Genomic DNA, 19,909 nt, shown 5'->3' with positions numbered 1-19,909 from the left:
TCGTAAGTGCTTATTGTATAGCACAATTTTTAATGGTTGTATAATGTTCAAGTCTTTGGAATTTATCCAATTCCTCATAGTTTATACTTTTGTGTTAACACTCTAACAGATATCCTTGTACACTAATCTCTGAACATATCTGAGTGTTTCCTTAGGATAATTAGGTTTTATTAGATATTGCCAAAATAACCAATATCCCGCTCTACTTGTCCTTAATTTGAAAATGGCTCAAGGCATCTGATTATCTTAATTTGCATTTTTTTGATTATTGTTGAGATTAAACTTGCTTTTCCTACTGGTTTGTTAGCCATTCATACTTCATATCTTTACCTGCTGAATCTTAAAGGGAAATAAAGTTGTCTGACTTTAAGTTTTCACCAGAAAAAATGTACAGGCATGCCACATTTGATGTTTTCTTGTTTATGCTTCGACGGCGTTGAGACTTCTTTCTCTTACGTCCTAGCGATCGTCTGCCTACTCTTGCTGTAGTTCCGCTGTCTTAACTATTAAAGGTTTGCATTACGTTTGAATAGATGACAGTGCTGGTCTCCTTTTACTGTTTTTCTGTGCTCATCTGTATGTTCTTTCGTAAGAGCTTTTGAATCACTCTGACAAGTTTATTACCTTCTACCAACACGTTTAAAATCTCTTTATATTTATGAATTAAACTGGGGAGAATTGGCACTTTTGCAATAATGCATGTTGTTAGTTATCTCTTATTTTATGTTCTGCTGGAGTGCTTTGTAATAGTCTTCACATAGGTACTGTACGAATTTTTTTTTTTTTTGGCTAAGTTTATTCATAGATATTTTTCTCTTTGTTTCTGTTAAGAATGGAATTTTTTTTCATTATGTTTCTCCAATGGTGGTTGCTGACGTAAATAAATATTTTTATTTTATATGTTTATTTTGTAACTAGACAACTCATCGAATTTTATTTTTTGTTTTAATAGTTTTCCTGTTGATTCTTTCAAGTATTCCAGATAGAAAGTAAAAATTTGAAAATAACAGTATTATGGCTATTCTTCAGTAGTTATATCAGTTTCATTTTCTTGGCTTACTGCTTTGGCTAGAACTTCTGAAAATGTGATAAATAATAGTGACGATAGTAAGCAGTCTTGTCTTCAAGAATTAGTGGGAATGCCGTTAGATATGCTGGTCTGGGCTCCGTGTTCTTAGAGACGGATTAATCAGGTGGACAAATAGTCTTTCTTTTTCTAACTGAGAAGGGGTATAGTTTGAGTCTAGTTTGTTAACTTTTGGGAGATGAAAGTGTTGAGAATCTGGGCTTGTGCTGCCTGATGAAAACTCTCATGAAGTCACTTCCTTTCGACCTTGACTGCAGCCCTATGTGGAGTCAAGATTCAGAAAAGCCGGTCACCTAAATGACCTAATTTTTGCCGCACATCGGCTTGAAGCAATACAGGAAAGATCAAATTCTGTAGTGGGCTCTCCTATGCAAAGGTCTTGAGCAGGTCTAAGGATGTGGGCTCTGAAAGATTTCTGTTCACGCCACAGTCGTCTCTTTTGAAGCTGCATCTCTCGTGCATGATTGAGGTTTTTGCATGAGCATTTTTGAATCGGTTGGACATTGAAATTTGATCCCCCCTGTATTAGGAGAGCAGAGTTAGAGATGACGTATGGTCAAGGCAGAAAGGAAAGGACATAGAATTATTCCAGCAAAGAAAAGTTAAGAGAGAGTGAATTGGAAATTTCCCTAAACTTGAAGAGCAAGTGCTGTTCTCATCCTAAATATAAATGTGAACTTTAAGTGTGAAAACGGATATCCAGTCTTCAGACTCCACCTCCGTGCTACAGAAGAGATGGTCTTATCCCAAATGTTGAGTAGATGTGAAGAATACTTCATGGTAGCACCTAATTAGGCTAACTAACTCTTACATGAGACAGCATTGCCTACTGTAGTTTTGACATATAAAATATTGAATTTTTGTTTGTTAGTTTTACTACACTGACTCCCTTAGGATTTGTTAGAACTAAATGGTGATGTGCAATCCACAATTTGCCCGAGCTGGGACCTCTGGGTCCTGAATGGTTTATTATTTCATATTTTAGAGATCAAAGTAGTTAATGCCTATTCTCGTTGATAATCATTGTTCTCTTTACAATAACTTCTAAAAGATATTATTCAAATATTCATGTGAATTTGAAATTTTTAAAATTATTTTTAAAATTTGAGAACATTAATTTTATTTCAAAAGGTCCCAGTGAATACATTTTTGATTCTTATTCTAAAAGAAGCACCAATTTAAAATACATCTTAGTTCTTTATCCTTCAAAAGTATAGGAAAATGCTGATCTAACAAAGAACTAATGGTCAAATCCTCATCTTCTCAGCATCTATTACATGGGCAGTTTTAAAAATTCTTAGGAAAAAGAAATGTGAGTTTATCCCTAGGAGAGTAATAATTTCTCATAATGAGTCAAAACACACACACACACCCGGTATGTGGCCATTTTCAATTTGTCCCTTCTATGCTGCTTTGCACTTTAAATGGGAACTTTTAAAATTAAAAGCTTCCGAGGGCATTCACAGCGACTTTTTTTGGTTTTGTGGAATCCTGCCAAATCTTGGCAATTATTTCCCGTGATGCTGCCAAACTTTTCATAGGCAGATACCGTAACTCAAAATATTTTTTTAATCTGGTTGGTAATGTCCTCTGGGCTTTAGAAATATCTACGTTCCCTTAATCATTCCAGCCTCCTGTTAGCGATCTATTAAACAAATGAGTTTCAGCTTGGTGTTTTATGCATGACCTTCCTGCGATAAGACAAAGAAATAACAATAATGAGACTAGCTTCACATGTTACATATCTCCAAAAGGTGATGTTAACGGCTGTTCTTGGGTATCAGATTATAAGAAGATTATTTACCAGAAGTCTCCAAGTGGTTGACTTTCATTTCTACGTCTTCATGTATGTAATGTAGCTTAAGTAATTTCTGGCTTTGGATACAAATAAAGGATACTACCAGATTTGCATAGATTCTTAAATTCTCATGAATTGACTGGAGCCACCTCAGAAAGAGAATGAGGCATGGAACAGGAATGTAGTCTTGTGAATTTACGTTCTGAAGTCATCTTCAAAAGACTTGTTTAAATATTATCCAACAACCAGCAACAAACCACATTTCCAAAAGAGGGCATGAACATTGCTTTTGTGCTTTCTTTCTTTTGTGTAGGAATTCCCACGTCATAAATCCCAGGTCATACTAGGAGACAGAGACAAGCCTATTTGAAGTGCCAGAGTTGGTCTTAGTATGTAACTTAGGAAAAGGACAGAAACATTAGGAGAAAATAATTTGGTCATGTTTTTTGTATTTGGAGGTAGTTCCGACCCAAAGTGCAAATGATGTGGAAGCCTTTATCCTTTCCTCTCTGCTCTGACAGGCCGCCCTGACCATTCAGGACAGTCACATTGAGATCCACAGGCTGGTTCTCCAGCAGCAGGAGAGCCCGGCCCCCGGCCCCTGTCTCCGAGGCAGCGCCTTTCAGGACCAGGAGAAGTGCCGCAGCCTGGAGAAGCAGCGTGAGGAGCTGGCCAACATCCACAAGCTCCAGCATCAGTTCCAGCAGGACCAGCAGCGCTGGCACCGCAGGTGCGACCAGCAGCAGCGGGAGCAGGAGGCCAAGGCCAGCTGGCTGCAGGAGCGCGAGAGGGAGTGCCAGTCACAGGAGGAGCTGCTGCTGAGGAACCGCGGGGAGCTGGACCAGCAGCTCCAGGAGTACCAGCAGAACCTGGAGCGGCTGAGGGCGGGCCAGCGCCTGGTGGAGAGGGAGCGTGAGAGGATGCAGGCCCAGCAGAGCCTGCTGTGCAGCTGGAAACACAGCCGGCAGAGCAGCCTTCCCGCGGCATTTTCTCCGGGAAGTACGGAGGTAGGGTCTTCCGTGCTCGTGGAAGTGGCGTGTGAGGCAGCTTCGCAGAGGCAGGCTCCGTCACCGTCCTCCCTGTCTGTTTCCACTGCTTGTGCAAAGGCTCACAAGCATTACCTGATGTATAGGTGGCAGGGGCTGGGAACTCTCAGAGACAGTGCATATGCATCTCGACTTGAAATATGGGCATTTGAAAGGCCTAGGTCCTGTTGGATCACAGGCCTGTGGTAGTCTGAGCCGCTGTTACCCGAGAGGAAACGCGGAGTTGAGCTGTCCGGTCAGGCAGCTCTGTCCCCAGGCGCGCTCACCATGAACACACGTCCTTCCTGCAGCTGAAGGGCCTCTGTGTGGGACCCAGTCTTCAGTTCTGCACAAGATGCACCTTTTGGTGGATCAGTTAGCTATTAATGTGCATTACACTTGCTGGATTTAGCAAGTCTAATACTACTGTTATTCCAAGCTGCTTCTTTTTTTGTAAATTTGACATAGTAAATTCAAAATCCATTTCACTAATAATAGTTAACATGAGCATACTAATTAATGACTGGGCGGGAGAAAACCTTTCAGAAGATTCTCTGTTCCATTTGCATCCTCTCTATGCATCCTTGACATTTCCATTCACCCCAGGAGTTTACTCTTCTGTGCTATGTGCACACACATGCTTTTTATTGATCGTGCATGAGGTCATAAAAGTTGATAAGCTTACAAGAAAGATCTATGTTGCATCTGATTTTCCTTTCAAGTTGGCTAAATTATATTTATGTAATTATGTAATTACATAAGTTATGTTTATTACAAATACCTTGGTATACATGAATATTTGCAACTTTTTTATTTGGCAAATGTGAAAATGCTGCTCTCTCGCAGTGGAAACACGGTAACAGCAGAGAGCACTACTGCTGGTCCTTTTGTCTGAAGATGTGCTGTGCGTTACTCGCTCATTTAAAGGGGAGGGAGGAGGGAGTCAAAGGTAATGTTCTTCTCGACTTCACTCTTATTAAAATTTTGATTGCTAAATTCTATTAGGAATGAATACTTTATGAAACTTGCACAAATTGATGGAGAAATTATTGTATCTTTTTCTGTACTTTCTTACACAGGTAATGGAACTTAATCAATCTGAGAGTTTATGTCATGAAAATTCATTCTTCATCAATGAAGCTTTAGTGCAAATGTCACTTAACACTTTCAACGAACCAACTCCATCAGATATCCTTCAGGATGCCACTTACCTCCCAAATATATCTAACTCTGATTTGGTAAGGACTAGAAAGAACCAAGTAGACCTCAAGACGGACGTTTCTCAGCCCTCGGATGTCAACCATGAACTGTGGACAGCCACTGGGTCCTGTCATCAGATACCCCCTCTCCACCCAAGCAGCAAGGATTCTTGTAAAAATGGTAATTAATACTTTAAATGTCATCTGGATAGTTTCAACAAGAAGCTCTTTCTCTGAACGGTTGGCTCTCCTTTAGTGTGAATCAAAGTGGGCCCTAGAATGGGAATAAATTGGTGCTGATGTGCTGAAGTTTGTGGCATAAACCTTTCTTTGGGGAAGACTGGGGTCCTCGCCTGTCGGTACCTGGACGAGCTGGACCCTGGGCAGAGGGCTTAGAGGGTGCCAGCAAGATGTGAGAACCAGGCAGGCTCTGGGGTTTGTGGGCTAAATGATAACCTTCCCTTGAAAGTGGAGCAACTTGATATTTATTCCTCACCGTAGCCCCTCCTGCATCCTGACACACATACTCGGGGCCTCTCGGGACTAGTGGACGTGGACAGGGTTTGTGGCAGGACTTCATTGTCCATTGGGGCAATTTCCTCTAACACTGGTGAAATCTTCTGTACTGCTGTCAAACACCCCAAATGAAACTGCTAACATCATTTGTCATTGTCAAAAAGGTGTTGTGTCTCCGTAAGTACCTCATAATAACACAATTTGCTAATCCCATTAAAACATCTGCCGAATATAAATGAAAGGCAGCTCGAGTTACCAGCTCCACGTGAATCCAAGTGATTGAAGCCTTCGTCTATTATAAATTGTCTTCTGTGGGATATGAGGTAGGGAACGGGAAGAACTTGAAACCTCTCTACCAAAAAACAGATGGCATGCAATAGAATAAATAAATGGCTGGCCACAGGGATGGGAAATAAATCACTGACAGCAAAGTGTTTCAGAAACGTAAACCAAGCAGCAGTGTGGGGAGCCTCAGACTGGGTACCGATTTGTTCCCATCCTGATATACATTCTTGGTTTGTCAGGAGGATAATTTTCAGCAATGACAAGTTTTGGAGGTATTCAGCTTCTCCAAGTTAGAGAGTAATAATTCCAACACCACCTCAAAGTTGTTTTATTACTCATCCAGAAGTTGTCGATTCTTCCTAGTGGATAATTCTTTACATTTTTTAGTCACTGCTGTAACATTCCTATTTCTTGTCAGCATATGGGAGAGAATGAAATAGTTCTCTAAGTATCATTTCAAATATCCTTTAAATAGAAAAGAATATATAATGAAATAGTTCCTTGGGATTAAAAAATAGGCAGAACTTAGAAAATGTAACCCCTTGAATGTGTTATCTTGCAGCTTTAGTGCTCCAGAGAGCCCGTGCAGAATGCAGAATGCTGTTTCTAGGAACGTGCTGCTCGGCTGTGTTGATGCATTAAGCTGCTATTTATAGCACTTGATGTGTTTTTGTCAGTGTGGTTTTGCACACTGGCTTTGGTGTAATTCCAAAACTCAGTTTGAGTTAAACCACATTCAGCTTTTGTTTAAAAGAGGTATTTCTCTGACTTTCTGTATATCTCCCATCTTTTTCTATTGACTTGTGCTTCAAAGTAGAAAGCTGCTAAGCATTTGGCAGCACACTCGCAGGAGACAGAAAACGTACTGAGGAAACAAACAGTGATTATGGACACGGTCAGTCTCTCCACATGTAGGGCAATGGGGCTGGTCAGGGAGATGCTGAGGGGATGCGCTTACGCTTCAGGTGTTGTGTGTCCAGTGGAGGCCAAGGATACCCAGGACATGGGCGGAAGAGAGCAGAGTCACCTTGGGCCTAAATCCCTCAGGAGCATCCTGGCGCATGTGAGGGATTAGATCAGAAATGCAGTGTGTGCTGTTAAGCAGCAGAGTTTTGCAACTAGTCAGAAGACCCTATTTATATTTGTTTACTTAAGCGTGATAAGCAGTTTCTGGAGGAGAGAAAAGAAGGAGATTAGGGGTGATAGGGAAGTGGCATGAAAATTGGAAATATGTTCTTAAGAGTGTTGTCAGGGCCAGATAAAATTGTTCGAACAGCTCAGGAGCTTTCACAGCTCTTAGAATCGAAAGTAGCACAAAGCAAGCCTCTGATGGTGGTCTTCGCTGGCCTGCCTGCGCTCCCCACCCATGCTCTGGGGGGCTGCGCTGCGCTGGGAGAAGCAGGCACAGGCCGTGCCGGGGGAAAGGAGGACTGTCCATGTGCTGGAATCAAGGTCAGAGCAGTGTCAGTGTCTTCTGCTTTCACATTTTGCTGCTGAATCTTTGGGTCAGTGGTCATCAGTGACCACTACCAAGACCCCATGGCTCACAATATTTTGCTAACAAAGGTGCTTCTAATGTTCCTGGCTGGTGTTTTTGTTAAATGTGCACTTAACCTGTTTCTTTAATGCTGTGCTGAAGATCTCATCCTCAGGCGACTCCTTAAAGAATGGTTTGCTCCTTTGTCTGGTCTGGTGCTGGGTACATAGGACCCACTCAGCTCAGTGGAAATGTGGATTTCTGGCACAGTAAGCCAGATGGGGAAAATCGCGTCTAAACAAAACTCTGACTGTGTTTGGATGTCACCTAGATTGGACTTTTCATTGGTTTGTTCAGCCCAGCTTCACCAGACACTGTATTCCACTCTGGATGTAACTGGTTTTTGGATTGCCCTACCACTGCCACTGCCACCAGCAATTGTAGGACGCTTACCAAATTTCAAGCACTGTGCTAAGGTTTTACATGGAGAACCTCACTTAATACAACAACCCACTGAGATGGTTCTGTTCTTAGCTCTGTGTGAGAGGGGAAACTGAGGTCCAGAGAGGTTCAGTGACTGGTCCAAGGTCACACAGCTAGTAAATAGCAAAGCCAGAGATGGAACCAGGGAAGGCTGGCTCTGGAGCCCATGCTCTTCACCATTGCACTGTACATTGTTAATTTCTAGAAAGCTGTTTTGAACTGTACTTTTTAAAACTTTGAAGTAGAAATAGAATAAATCCTGTTGTAATGCCTGGTGGGAGGTTCATGATTAAGCGCCAGTTTTTTGTTATTGTTGTTGCTGTTTCTTCCCTTCCCTCCCTTTTTAATATCACCATTGGGAAGTATTTCTAAATCTTTTGTATTGCAGTGGCCAGTGCCTGCATGGGTTCCGCGCATCTTCAGATATCATAAATAACTATTAGCTTCACTTTTTTCCCGTAAGACACACTTTCGTAAGGACAGCTTGTTTTTCTACTCTTGCCTAATAAGAGCCTCATGTTCTTGTAAATATTTTTAAGGTCACATTTTAAAGAACTTTACTCTCCAGTGCTAGAAGTTGTTTCATGGACAGAGTTCTTGGATGTTTGAACATTAAATCCAAATTGGTATTTGATTTTATTTATAATGGGAGAGATGGTTTAAGAACTTAATCTGTGCTCCTCTGAGGGACACTGGACAAGACTACAGAAAATTTGAATTCCCTTGAACAATATAGTCCCTGCAGGACAACTGCTCTGTAGTTGGCCCCACGAAGCACTCAACTGGATTACTCTTCTTAAAGGCAAAATAAGCAAAAAGCTCTTTATTCTCTTGACTATTGTTTTCTCCTGGCTTTAGAATTCTAGAACTATTTATTCAATGCACGTATTAGTTTATAATTGCCTTTTTCATTAATCCACAGAGAAAACACTTGATGGTGTGAAAATTAGTCTGAAATCTTCGTCTCCCTTTTCAGGTATATTTTTATCTGGACCTCAATATTTACAGGTTACAAAAAAAGTTCCTCTTCACTATGTTAAAGCATCATGGCTTCACCACGCATTTGATACAATTTAAATCGAGTCAAATTTTACGTGTTAGTCATGTAGATATTGGAAAAAAAATAATAACTTTATTAAGTTTGGATTCCAAAAAAGTGTTCCCCTTTACTATATACTAGAATGTGATGCTCTTCAAAATATTTTCAAAATTCAAAGCATTATATTGAGAATATTTCATCTTGGCAATGTTTTTTTTTTAAAAAAAAAAAATACAGCTGTGTGAAACTTTCAATGACATGTTTTTTACATATGGAAAGAAAATAGAAAAATTTCAAATAAAAAGCCATGCTGCAGTTAGTATTTAAGTAACAGTCTTTAAGAAGTGAGTATATGGGCCTGGCCTGGTGGTGTAGTGGTTGAGTTTGTGTGCTCTGCTTCAGACGCCTGGAGTTCACAGGTTCAGAATTTGGGTGCAGACCTGCACACCACTCATCAAGCCACACTGTGGCAGCGTCCCATATACAAAACAGAAGAAGACTGGCACAGATGTAAGCTCAGGGACAATCTTCCTCAAGCAAAAAGAGGAAGATTGGTGACACGTTAGCTCAGGGCCAATCCTCCTCAGCAAAAAAAAAAAATAATAAAAAAAATAATAATTTCTAATGTTTTAAAAATATTCCATAATTCAGAAATGGGCTTTTTATTTGTGTGATCTGTATGGAAAGATGTTTTGCCAAAGACCTTGAGGCAATTTCTCATAAAACCGAAACTGGCTTTATACACTATAAACTTCAAAGACAAAGGTGTATTTTTGAAAAGGGGGATGTACCCGTTTACTAGGGCTGCTGTAATTAAGTGCCACAGGCTGGATGACTTAAACCCCAGGAATGCATTTCCTTGCGGTTCCGGAGGCTGGACGTCCCACTTTGCGGGGTGGGCAGAGTTGGTTTTTCTGAGGCCTCTGTCCCAGGCTTCTAGAGCAGCGCCTTCTCCCTGTGTCTTCACAGGGTCTTCCCCGTGCATGCTGTGTCCTAAGGTCATCCTCTCACGGGACACCAGTCCTGCTGGGTTGGAGCCCACCTCATGACCTCACCTAATTACCTCTTTGAAGGCTCTCTCTTCAAATGCATTTTGAGGTAATGGGGGTTGGGCCTTCAATATATGAATTGGGGGGTTGGGCGGGGGACATAATTCAGCCCTTAACACAGGATGAAATGGTTATTTTTCTCATTGTAATATTTGTAGGTGTCATGAAAGCTTTAATTTTTTTTAAATGCACCAAAGTTGAGCTATCTTTTAACTACATTGTGAGCTTTTTGAACTTGGTTAGTGAATGGAACTTTGTCAAAAAAAATTTCGTAACAGTAAAATTGTGATAAATATCTGTATATACTTATGGGTATAGACATCTGTGGTCAAGCGTTTGTTAACACCTAGAAATTAGGCAAGAAATCATTGAGTCTGTAGATTCATTAGAATGGCCGTACTTCTAAGACTAGGCCTTAAGTAAGGAGCTTTGGGAATTCTGAGCTCTCTGTGCTTGGGAGGGTGTCAGATGCCTTTATTTTGGATTGCTAAATGGAACCAAAGCTGAAGGATTGACGAGATTCGTTATAATAGAAACTATTCTCCAGAGGTGTCTGTGGGCGTTTGAAGAGGTCAAAATTGGGAAATCGTTGGGCAACGCTTTATCTTTCTTCTAGAATCTTGACTATCACTTTGGGCAACATTTTAAAGAAAACCATAATATTGCTTCATTTTAATCTTTCTCACTGACAAATGTAGCTGATTGACTGTAGCCTTCTGCAGATTTTGTACCAGGAGAGGGAAACGTGCCATTTGCCTGTAGACCCTGGTGAGCCACGAGTGCTGGCTGCCAACACCCTGACTGCGTGGTCCTCCAGGGGCTGGTTGGCTGTGTGAGCCAACTGGGCCAGGGCCATCCCGCCTCCGTGAAGGGAGTCCAGGAGAGCAGAACCAGCGGGTGGGTGGATTCAGAGGCAGCCAGCCAGCCAGCCCGCCATGGGACTGCCTATCTGTCCCCACCCTGGGTTCCAGTTTGGTTTGGACAAACTGCTGAAGTTTGAGTCTAGTCAGTATGAATGGTTCCAGAGGTGAGGCCTGGCCAAGGGTCGTCCTTAGCTTAACACATGAAAAAAACATGTACATACGTGCACATATGCACATATGTGTAGTCCACGGGCCGCATGTTTGACCTTTAGTAGAGTGTGGCTTTATTCTTGAGGCAATAAAGAGTTTGGAAGGGAGATTTGTAACCTTTTATGTACCAGACATACGGGATGGATAAGGCGTGCTCCTATCGTCTCAGTGACTCGAAGGACAACAATTCAAAACTGGTGAGGGAAGCATCGCCCTTTCACGTATCAGAGTCCAGGGACAGACTCCTTCACCCCGGTGCCCAGCCAAGCACGGAGATCCCATTTTAGGGCTTGCTTAAACTGCGCAGTGCTCAGCTGAGGACTGCTGTCTCAGCTTTGCCTGGGAAGAACACGACCATCGGGTTCAGTGGGTGGCAAACTTTTCCTTAAAGGGTCCATATAGTGAATATTTTAGTCTCTTTGGGCCATCAGGTCTTTGTCACATAGCCAGCTCTGCCGTGGTAGCTCAAAAGCAGCCATGGACAATGTGTGAAGAATGAGATTAGTTGTGCTCCAGTAAAACTTTATCAAAAACAGACGATCTACTTTCTTTTTTTTCTCTGCTCAAATTGAGGAGGTTATAGTCCTCCTGGTTTGAAAATTTCATCCCAATTAATTCCCCTTTGTGAATTAATAGTGTAATAATTATATGGCGCTTCATGCCATTCAGAAACCCATTTGAATTCACTCATTTGTTCTTTGTGACAATCTTGTGAGACAACGGTTACTGTCTCTGTTTTTCAAGTAAGGCAAGTTTTCTCTTTTACTTTTCATTCAGTCTCGGTGAAAAGATGAATTTAGAAAGATGTAGTCAAATGTACTGGATGGACTTTAAGGCCAATGGCTTAAAACTTGGAGAGATTTTTCCCCTGAATCCTGTGATGATGTTGGGGAGGACCACCCTCTAATATGAAGCTGATGAGAAGTAGGACGCCAGGGGTGGCATTGGTTGCTAGAACCACGGTTACTGTGGCTGGCTGTGCAGAAGGGTTTCCTGGAGGATGCAATGGAAGTGTGAGTTCCTCCAGTCAGAGATTCCGATTCGGCAGGGCTGGGCCAAGTTGCGGATCTAACGTTCCCCTTAGGTGATCCCAAAGCAGCTAGCCTGAGCCCTGTCCCCACACAGGCGCCGACCTGGCGGGCTGGGCTCGCTGTTGGAGAATCGCAGCTCTGACGCTGCCTCGGGCTCCCATAGCTGCGTGATTCCTAAGCCTTAATTCCCCATCTCTACAAAAAGGAAGAAAGTGTTACCAGAACTATAAAAAAAAAACAACAAAAAATGCCTAGAATGTTCCTGGGATCCAATGAACATCAGCTTTCTTCCAACCTTCTGGAAATAGTTCATTCTAAGGGTGATTCAGGAGTGGCCTGCTGATAAAAATGAAAAGTGTCAGTAGAACCGAGATGTTTTAGGACATAAAGGGTGACTGCCTCCTGTGTTGGGCTAAGAGGGGGCGTCTGTCCTTAGTCTATCGCAGAACTGCCCTCAGAAGGAAGTCCTGAGAGCAGAGCATCTTGCTTCCCCTCGTTCCTCGTATGAAGGAAGAAGTTAGATCAGTCAACCGTGTTTTCAGAAGCAAGAAATTCTTAACAAGACTGAACATCTCAATTTGGGATGTAGTGCTCCTGTATCTACAGCCCATCTAACCTTCATTGGGTGTATCACATAAGTACGTCCCCGGGAAAACTTCTAGTCGTACTTGGGTTCCCTGCATAAGCTTTCCTACCAGAAGGAAAAGGTTGAGAAGAGCCAACAGGAGTATTGCAGTTTAAACCATTTCCCACTTTTAACTTAAAAATTGTGTTCTGGTTTATGACCTTCATCTCTTTTTGAGTTAGGTTATCCTGAATCAATTTTTCCTTGTTAGTCCTGGATAAGCTGATAAAAATCAAGGTTCAGAATCACAGGACATGCTTCTCATGAGCACTTATCATAACTTGAATTAATTACATGTGTAATAATTTGTCACGTCCGTCTGCCCCATTGTAGAATAAGCTTCGTGGGAGTGGAGAACTATGTGTGTCTCCTTTGTTAATTGCTCTATCACAAGCACCAAACTCAGTGATTGGCATACAATGAATATTTGATAGTTATTGATGACATGAGTCAAGAGTCAAGGTCCACACTCTTTAGCAGAAGTGAAAGAAAATATGAGCTTGAGCCCCATAGCTTGACTCTTTACTGAGGCTTTGAAAGAGGTCGAGAAGAGATGGCCAAGCTATGAGGAGGGGTGGTGGTTGGGGGACACAGGCTGGACACGTGCCTCAGCCTGGCCAACTGGATTGAGTGAGTTTCAAAACTTTTGTAAGACGAGCGAGTGTTTGATGGCCCTCTTAAAATGTCAGGGTAACTCCCGGGTGGTTTGCCCTTCATACCTTACTGGATTCTAGGTAGCAGACTTTGACAATTACCAACTTTTCTTCCTCATTAATATTGAAATAAATTTGTTTACTAATATACAGTCCTAGTCATCAGTTTGACAGGGGTCCTCTTTGTACATCTCTAGACGTTATCTTTCTATGAGTTGCCGTTCCGTGTAGAACATTGTACGTACAGCCCCATATGTCCACGGATAGCAAATGAAAACAGAAAAAGTTACAATGTGTTCTCCAGAAAAAGCTGTAACTTGTTCTAAACAAGTAGAAATGAATCGATCACTATAATTTTAGGAAGATGGCACATAAACAACTTAGCATTTAATTGTTTTATCAGTAACAATCAACCTATCTGTTCACTGGAGTATTTCTCTTTTAACCATAAAGTAGCTCGAACACCAGTGAATTAAACATGGGTAGCGAGCTCAACATCAATGAAACACTTTCTCAAACCCTTTTTCTTCTGCTAAATCCTATTTAACAGTCCAGTGTATCTCCCCAGGGAAAATGATTAGTATTTGTTTAGTTAAATTCACTCCTAGAACGTGAACCAATTTTCCTGGCACGGCCTTCTACTTCTACTTGTCTACTTAAAATATTGCTTGAAAGATCACATACTTATCATACCAATCTTAAAATTAAGTGTGGTGGCATCTTAAGAAATATATCCTTTTGCTTTTTTACCCCAGACTGACTGACTGACTGACTGAGGCACCTATGCGTTCTCTGCTGGTCAATTCACAGACACAGCTGCCCAGGGGGAGAAGGCTTGTCTGGTTGTTCTGCTCAGACTTCTGCTCAGATAATAAATAAGCCTGGGCCTGAGTTTTGATCTGTGGAGATGTTAATTTGCCGTGATAAATGGCTGTTGACTTTCCTTGAATAAGGGGCCGGCGTATCCATTCTCTTTCTGGGTGAGATATTAATTCAATTTAATTCGAAATGTTAATGCTTGGTTTGAACATCTACCTAAGGAAAAATGCGTTCATAGAAAGGTTCCAGTTATGCAGGATAGGACTCTGAACCCTTTGCTGAACAATTTCACAGTGAGACTGTGCAAAATTTAATTCTTTTCATGGTGACTCTTTTCCATAGCTCTCTTTGTGCAAATATCATTACACTACAGCTTTTTCTTCCTAAAACATGACATGCTGGATGTTTGGATTAAATAGAGAATATTTGGACCATCTTCCAGAAATCCAGGAGACTCTGCTTCTCCGGTGAATTGAAGCTATTTTGTAAGGAATGATGCTCTAAGAAACATTTACAAGAAGAACATTGGCCAAGTTTTAATTTTATTTAATGACCTGCTTCCTACCCGTGATGCTAGCACCCTATGCAGTGATTTGCAATCAATCATACAGAATGTTGTAACCCTGCAAGAAGGGCATCGCACTCTGAGTCTCAGAAATCCAACAGAACCAAAAACTGGAATCGTGCTCTCAAAGACCGCTTCATGCGAAACCCCAGATGAGGAGGTGATTTTAATGATCTGTTGTCCAAGGTGTCCTCGGAAGCCTTAGCACTTTCTTGTAGATTCTGAGTTTGAAGTTCCCATTTCTCAAAGACTGTTTGGCCCTTTACTGGGCTGTCAGTATAGGAGTCTGTGTTAGCCTCATTCGGTTTAGATGCTGGTCATTCTTGATTCTTATGGATTGCTAAAAGAAGGGCATGGTTTTGGGTTTTTTCCGTGAATTCAGGATAGTCATGCTCAACTGCAGCAGGCCATATTTTTGGAAGTCTTTGTAGGAATGACTCAGAAAAAGGCAAGTTTCCATCCTGGGAATACACTGACATTTGCTGGAGTCAGATGGCAGAAGATGGGATGGTGTGATATTAGAAATCAAAGAGACTTCACATACTTGGCTTTGCCAAAAGCTTCTGGAATCTGTGTGTTCAGGATCTTAGGCTTCTATTCTTGTCATTTCAGATACAGTTAACTGTTTGGCTGTGGCGGATTTTTTTTTTTCTTACTTTAACATAGTAAATATGGAGCTATTAAATATTCTAAAAATTATATAAGCCTAAACTCTTGGATGTATGTATATTGTGTTGTCTTCACTTGCTTCCATATGGTTCTGTTTTGGGGATGTTCTCATAACAAGAATGTGGAAGCTTAATGTATATTCCATCTGATTAAATTGAACCCTCTTTTAAGAAACTGAAGGTTTTCAAAGTTGTGTTACTTGTAATGAGTAGGTTAAACTGACTTTTGATGAATTTATTCCCACCAGAGTTGTGCTATTTTTGATTACTTGTTAATTTATCCAGGTTGGCATGATAGATTATACACGAGTAGAGCTCATCCTGTATTTTTAGATGCTTGGTGCTTCTGTACAGCATGAGCTCTGAAATACACTCATAAAGTTTTGCACATGCAAACTACTTCTCCTTGGCACATAGATGGGAGAGAGAGGCATAATGAACATTTTAGCCAAAATGTGATGGTCTGTTAGTTGGCGTGTAGTAATGAGGCCGTATTTTGCTTTGGGGTTCCAGTGTGAGAAAGTGCAGTTGCACACTGATGTCTCCCCGGGGACCATGGACTGGAACCACATTCTCCTGGAAAGGAGAACGCAGCAATATCACAAGAGTTGGGGGGGCTGTTTAGTTTTCCTTTAGGGTCGTCCACTCAACTACCTACATAGATTTTTAGGAAAATTTTTAGTTATTTTATGCTGAACGAGCAGCCTGAGGTACAGCATTCTGAAACATCAGATACTAAACTCATCTTTTATGAGCTGTCTCTGCTCTGAGAGGCCTCAGTGAATATGGGGAAGAAGCATGAATCTGAACTGCGTGAGCCTGAGAGCAAAGAAAGTACTTGGAAAACTTACATTCAAATGATTCTACTCGAAGAAGTTACCATTGCTCCTGGTAAGAATACGGAAGGATTTTTGCAAATGCTGCTACCAGTAAATTAAAGTATTTCCTCTTTATATTTATCAGATAAGAGACATAGATATATTGATGTATAGACATGGCAGGTATGTTTGTCAGATTCAGTCTCTTGCCTACTGCTAAAGATATTCGGATTTATACCCACCCACTCACATATGGACACAATTAAATTCTTATTTTTATAAATCAAGGTAGGCTTAAAGGTAAAATATTTATTTGCTCAAACAAATTTATAGGACTTCTACAAACTTATAGTACTTCTATAAATATATAGTAGTTCTATAAATTTATAATACTTCTGCTGATGGTTATTAGTGATGATTTGCAGTTTTTCTAGAGATGATGATTTTCAGGTTTTTTAGAGAGACCTTTGGCAAACTTGAGAATGTGTATGGTTCAGAAAAATTCCAGAAAATGTGTTTCACGAAGAGGTTGATTGAATGACCACCCCTGACCCAGAAAAACCACTAGGGTTGAAACCTGCTTGGCAGTGTCATTTTTTGGCCAGAATGACCAAGACCAGAAGAGTTCCCATGAGGAGAGTAGGTGACGTGATAGTTCCCTGTCATTCAAAGGTGGGCAGATAAAGAATCCACCTTCTCCCGCCTCCTAAACCAAGTTTCAGCAGAAATGGACTAGAAACATCCTTTACGTTCACATGATGAACTTTACGTGAATTTATTAGTGCTTCACTTTAAAGTGAGGGATTTGAATGAATGAACAAATGAACAGACGAACAAGTGAGTGTGTAAGGAATGCACTTGGTTAATATTGAACAATAGAGCAGGCCGACGGCATAGTGGTTAAGATAGAAGGCTTGGAAATGACGCCTGGGTCGTATCCAGCACTGTCATCTACCTGTGAAATTTTAAGCAAGTGTTTACACTTGGTGTGTCTCAGTTTCCTCGTCTGTAGAATTGGACTTCTGCTAGCGTGCACTCCATAGGTAATAGGAGGATTATATAAGACAAAACACAAAATGCATGGAGCTGTGGAAGAACTTGGTAGACAGAGTTATGACCGCTGTTATGCCACACCCTGTATAAAGAAAGGGGTAAATCACAGAAGTGGGCATTTCCTCTCTTGAGCCACTGCTTGCAAGATGGCTGCTCTGGTGACCTGAGAGACTTATGTCTCATTGGGGAATCATCTAAGAAGGCACTTCTCAGGGAATGTTCCACAATTCTGCTGGCCGTTATTAGGTGTTACGTGATACAAAGTTCCCATGATCAGATAATAGAGTCATGCGCCACTTAATGATGGGGACAGGTACTGAGAAATACGTTGCTAGGTGATTTCGTCATTGTGCGAACATCATAGCATGTACATATACGAACCTAGATGGTGTAGCCTGCTACACACCTAGGCTGTATGGACGAATCTTATGGGCCCACCCTTGTACATGCGGTCTGTTGTTGACAGAAACTGCCTCGTGTGGCACATGACTGTATTGGGAAATGCTAGTTTCAGGACTACAGAACTTTTTCAGAACTTATTGTGCTCCCATGTACTGTGAATCTCCAGAAGGGGCGCTTCCCAAACCTACTTAACCACAACCTCCTCCTCTCCAGCCCCGCATCTTGCCGGCTACCATTCCTTGAAATACAATGGAAAAAACACTGATGTAAGTGGATGTTGGAATAAATTCATTGCCTGTGGCACACCCTTCGACTACATTTTCCCCCTCGGGAACAGTTGAAATCCAAATGACACATTGCACCACACTGATTGTCTTTTGAAAACCAAATCCAACGCGATGAATTTAAGATAGAACTTTGTTTAGCCCCCGGGTCAGCATTTGGGCCTGTGGATAAGGGTTCGTGTCCAGTCCTCTTAAGGCCTTTGTGGGTCAGCTTTCTTGGGATTAGTCAAATGTGCCATGTGCTGAAAAGTCAGTCATCCCTGATGAAGTGCAGGAGGAATGTGCTTCGGCCTGGAGGCCTGATCTGGCCACCTCTAATCTCTCATCCTGCTCTGTTCTTTCTCACCCTGTTGTCCAGCCCTGTGAGGTTCTCTCAGTTGTGCAAGAGGCCAGGCCCCCTGCCCCCCACCCCTTTGTACATCTATTTCCTCTGTGGGGAATGTCTTCTCCTCCACCCTTTATTCCCAACTGGTCAACTCTTACCCATCTTTCTAGACTTAGCTCCAGGGTCACTTTCTTCCAGACAGCCTAGCCAGAGCCTCTCAGTCTCAGCTAAGAGCCTCTCCTGTGTGATCCTATAGTGTCCTGTGGACCCTTTTATTACTTTTCACCATATTTGTCATTTGTTTTCCCTTTAGCCTCTAAGATGCTTTATATAGTTTCCTTTATTTATTGAGATATAATTTATGTACAGTGAAGTGCTCAGATATTAACTCTGTTATTCAATCAGTTTTATGGAAAGAATACCAAGGCACAGACTATTTCCATCACTCCAGAAAGCTCCCTTATACCCCTTTGCAGCCAATCCCCCTGCCAAATGCAACTACTCATCTGCTTTCCATGACCACAGGCGAATTTTGCTTATTCTAGAATGGAATGGAGTCAGACACCACACACCTTTTTGGGTTGGTCTTTTTTCACTCAGCATATTATTTTTGAGAGGCATCCATAGTCTTGCATGAATCCATCGTTTTTCCCTTTTATTACTGAGTAGTCTTGCATTGATGAATGTACCAGGGACTTATCCGTTCTTTTGTTGATGGACACCTGGCTTATTTCTAGTTTTTGGCTATCATGAATAAAGCTGCTGTGAACATTTTTGTACAGGCTTTCTGTGAATTATGACTTCATTTCTCTTGGATAAATACCTAGGAATAGAATTGCTCCTAGAATAGGTCCTATTTAACTTTTAGGAAATTGAAACAGTTTTCAAATGATTGTGTAGACTATAAACTTCCTGGGTGCTGGGAGGGGATCTTGTCCAGCTTGGTTTCGCTTGTGTCTGGCCCAGGGATGGGCGCACACTCGGTACTCGTGCTTATGGGTGAATGATGGATAAGAAGCTCAAACCCGTTGTCATCCTGACTCGCCCTCTACTAACTGACAAAATATGAATGCTTTGTCCCTCAAAGGGACAGAACCTTATTTGGCTAAATGTGGGCTCATGCCAGGCAGACATAAAAACTGGAAGACAGCTCCCTTCTCACCCTGCTCCGGGAACTGCCTCTCTTGTTTCAGGGTGGCAATATGTATGGTGAAGCCAAGCATGGAGATTGATACAGGATCCTAGAGAGGTCCTGATCACCGCAGGCCGCCAAGCTTATGCCTAAAGTTAGAACTCCCAACACTTGCATTCAAGACCCTCCACAACCTACTCTTCCAGCACAATCCCCCCTCCTTGATTCACCTGCGCAAACTCCTATCTCAGCCCAATTTGACGACTCTCCTTCCTTACAACATCTAGCATTTTCTCCCCTTTGCAGGAATGGCAAACTCCCCCTGGAATACCTCTGCATGAGGCCGTCTCTTCTTGCCGACTTCTCTAATTGTACAATCTCTAAAAATATTTGTTTAACTTTCAGAAGTATAGTACAGTAATTTTTACTCTAACAAACATAAATGTGAAAAGAATGCCAAAGGGGCGAAATCTGCATTGAACAAAACATATTTTCTATGTATT

General features: G+C 41.7%; 1 protein-coding gene across 9 annotated transcripts in view; it reads left to right on the top strand.

The window, feature by feature from the left end:
- Positions 1 to 19,909, top strand: part of ARHGEF28 (Rho guanine nucleotide exchange factor 28) — a 273,307-nt gene that overhangs the window by 240,504 nt on the left and 12,894 nt on the right. For 8 of the 9 annotated variants that reach the window (XM_070517954.1, XM_070517955.1, XM_070517951.1 and 5 more), the window contains 2 exons: positions 3,407 to 3,892; positions 4,990 to 5,290. In XM_070517954.1, the coding sequence (XP_070374055.1) occupies positions 3,407 to 3,892; positions 4,990 to 5,290 (787 nt within the window). Of the gene's footprint in view, positions 1 to 3,406; positions 3,893 to 4,989; positions 5,291 to 8,792; positions 8,963 to 19,909 lie in introns of those variants that run through there. The other variant, XM_070517950.1, reaches the window with a different exon arrangement.

The sequence above is a fragment of the Equus asinus genome, chromosome 9, assembly GCF_041296235.1.
Source record: "Equus asinus isolate D_3611 breed Donkey chromosome 9, EquAss-T2T_v2, whole genome shotgun sequence".
NCBI lineage: Eukaryota > Metazoa > Chordata > Mammalia > Perissodactyla > Equidae > Equus > Equus asinus.
This window is presented reverse-complemented; position numbering and strand designations above follow the sequence as displayed.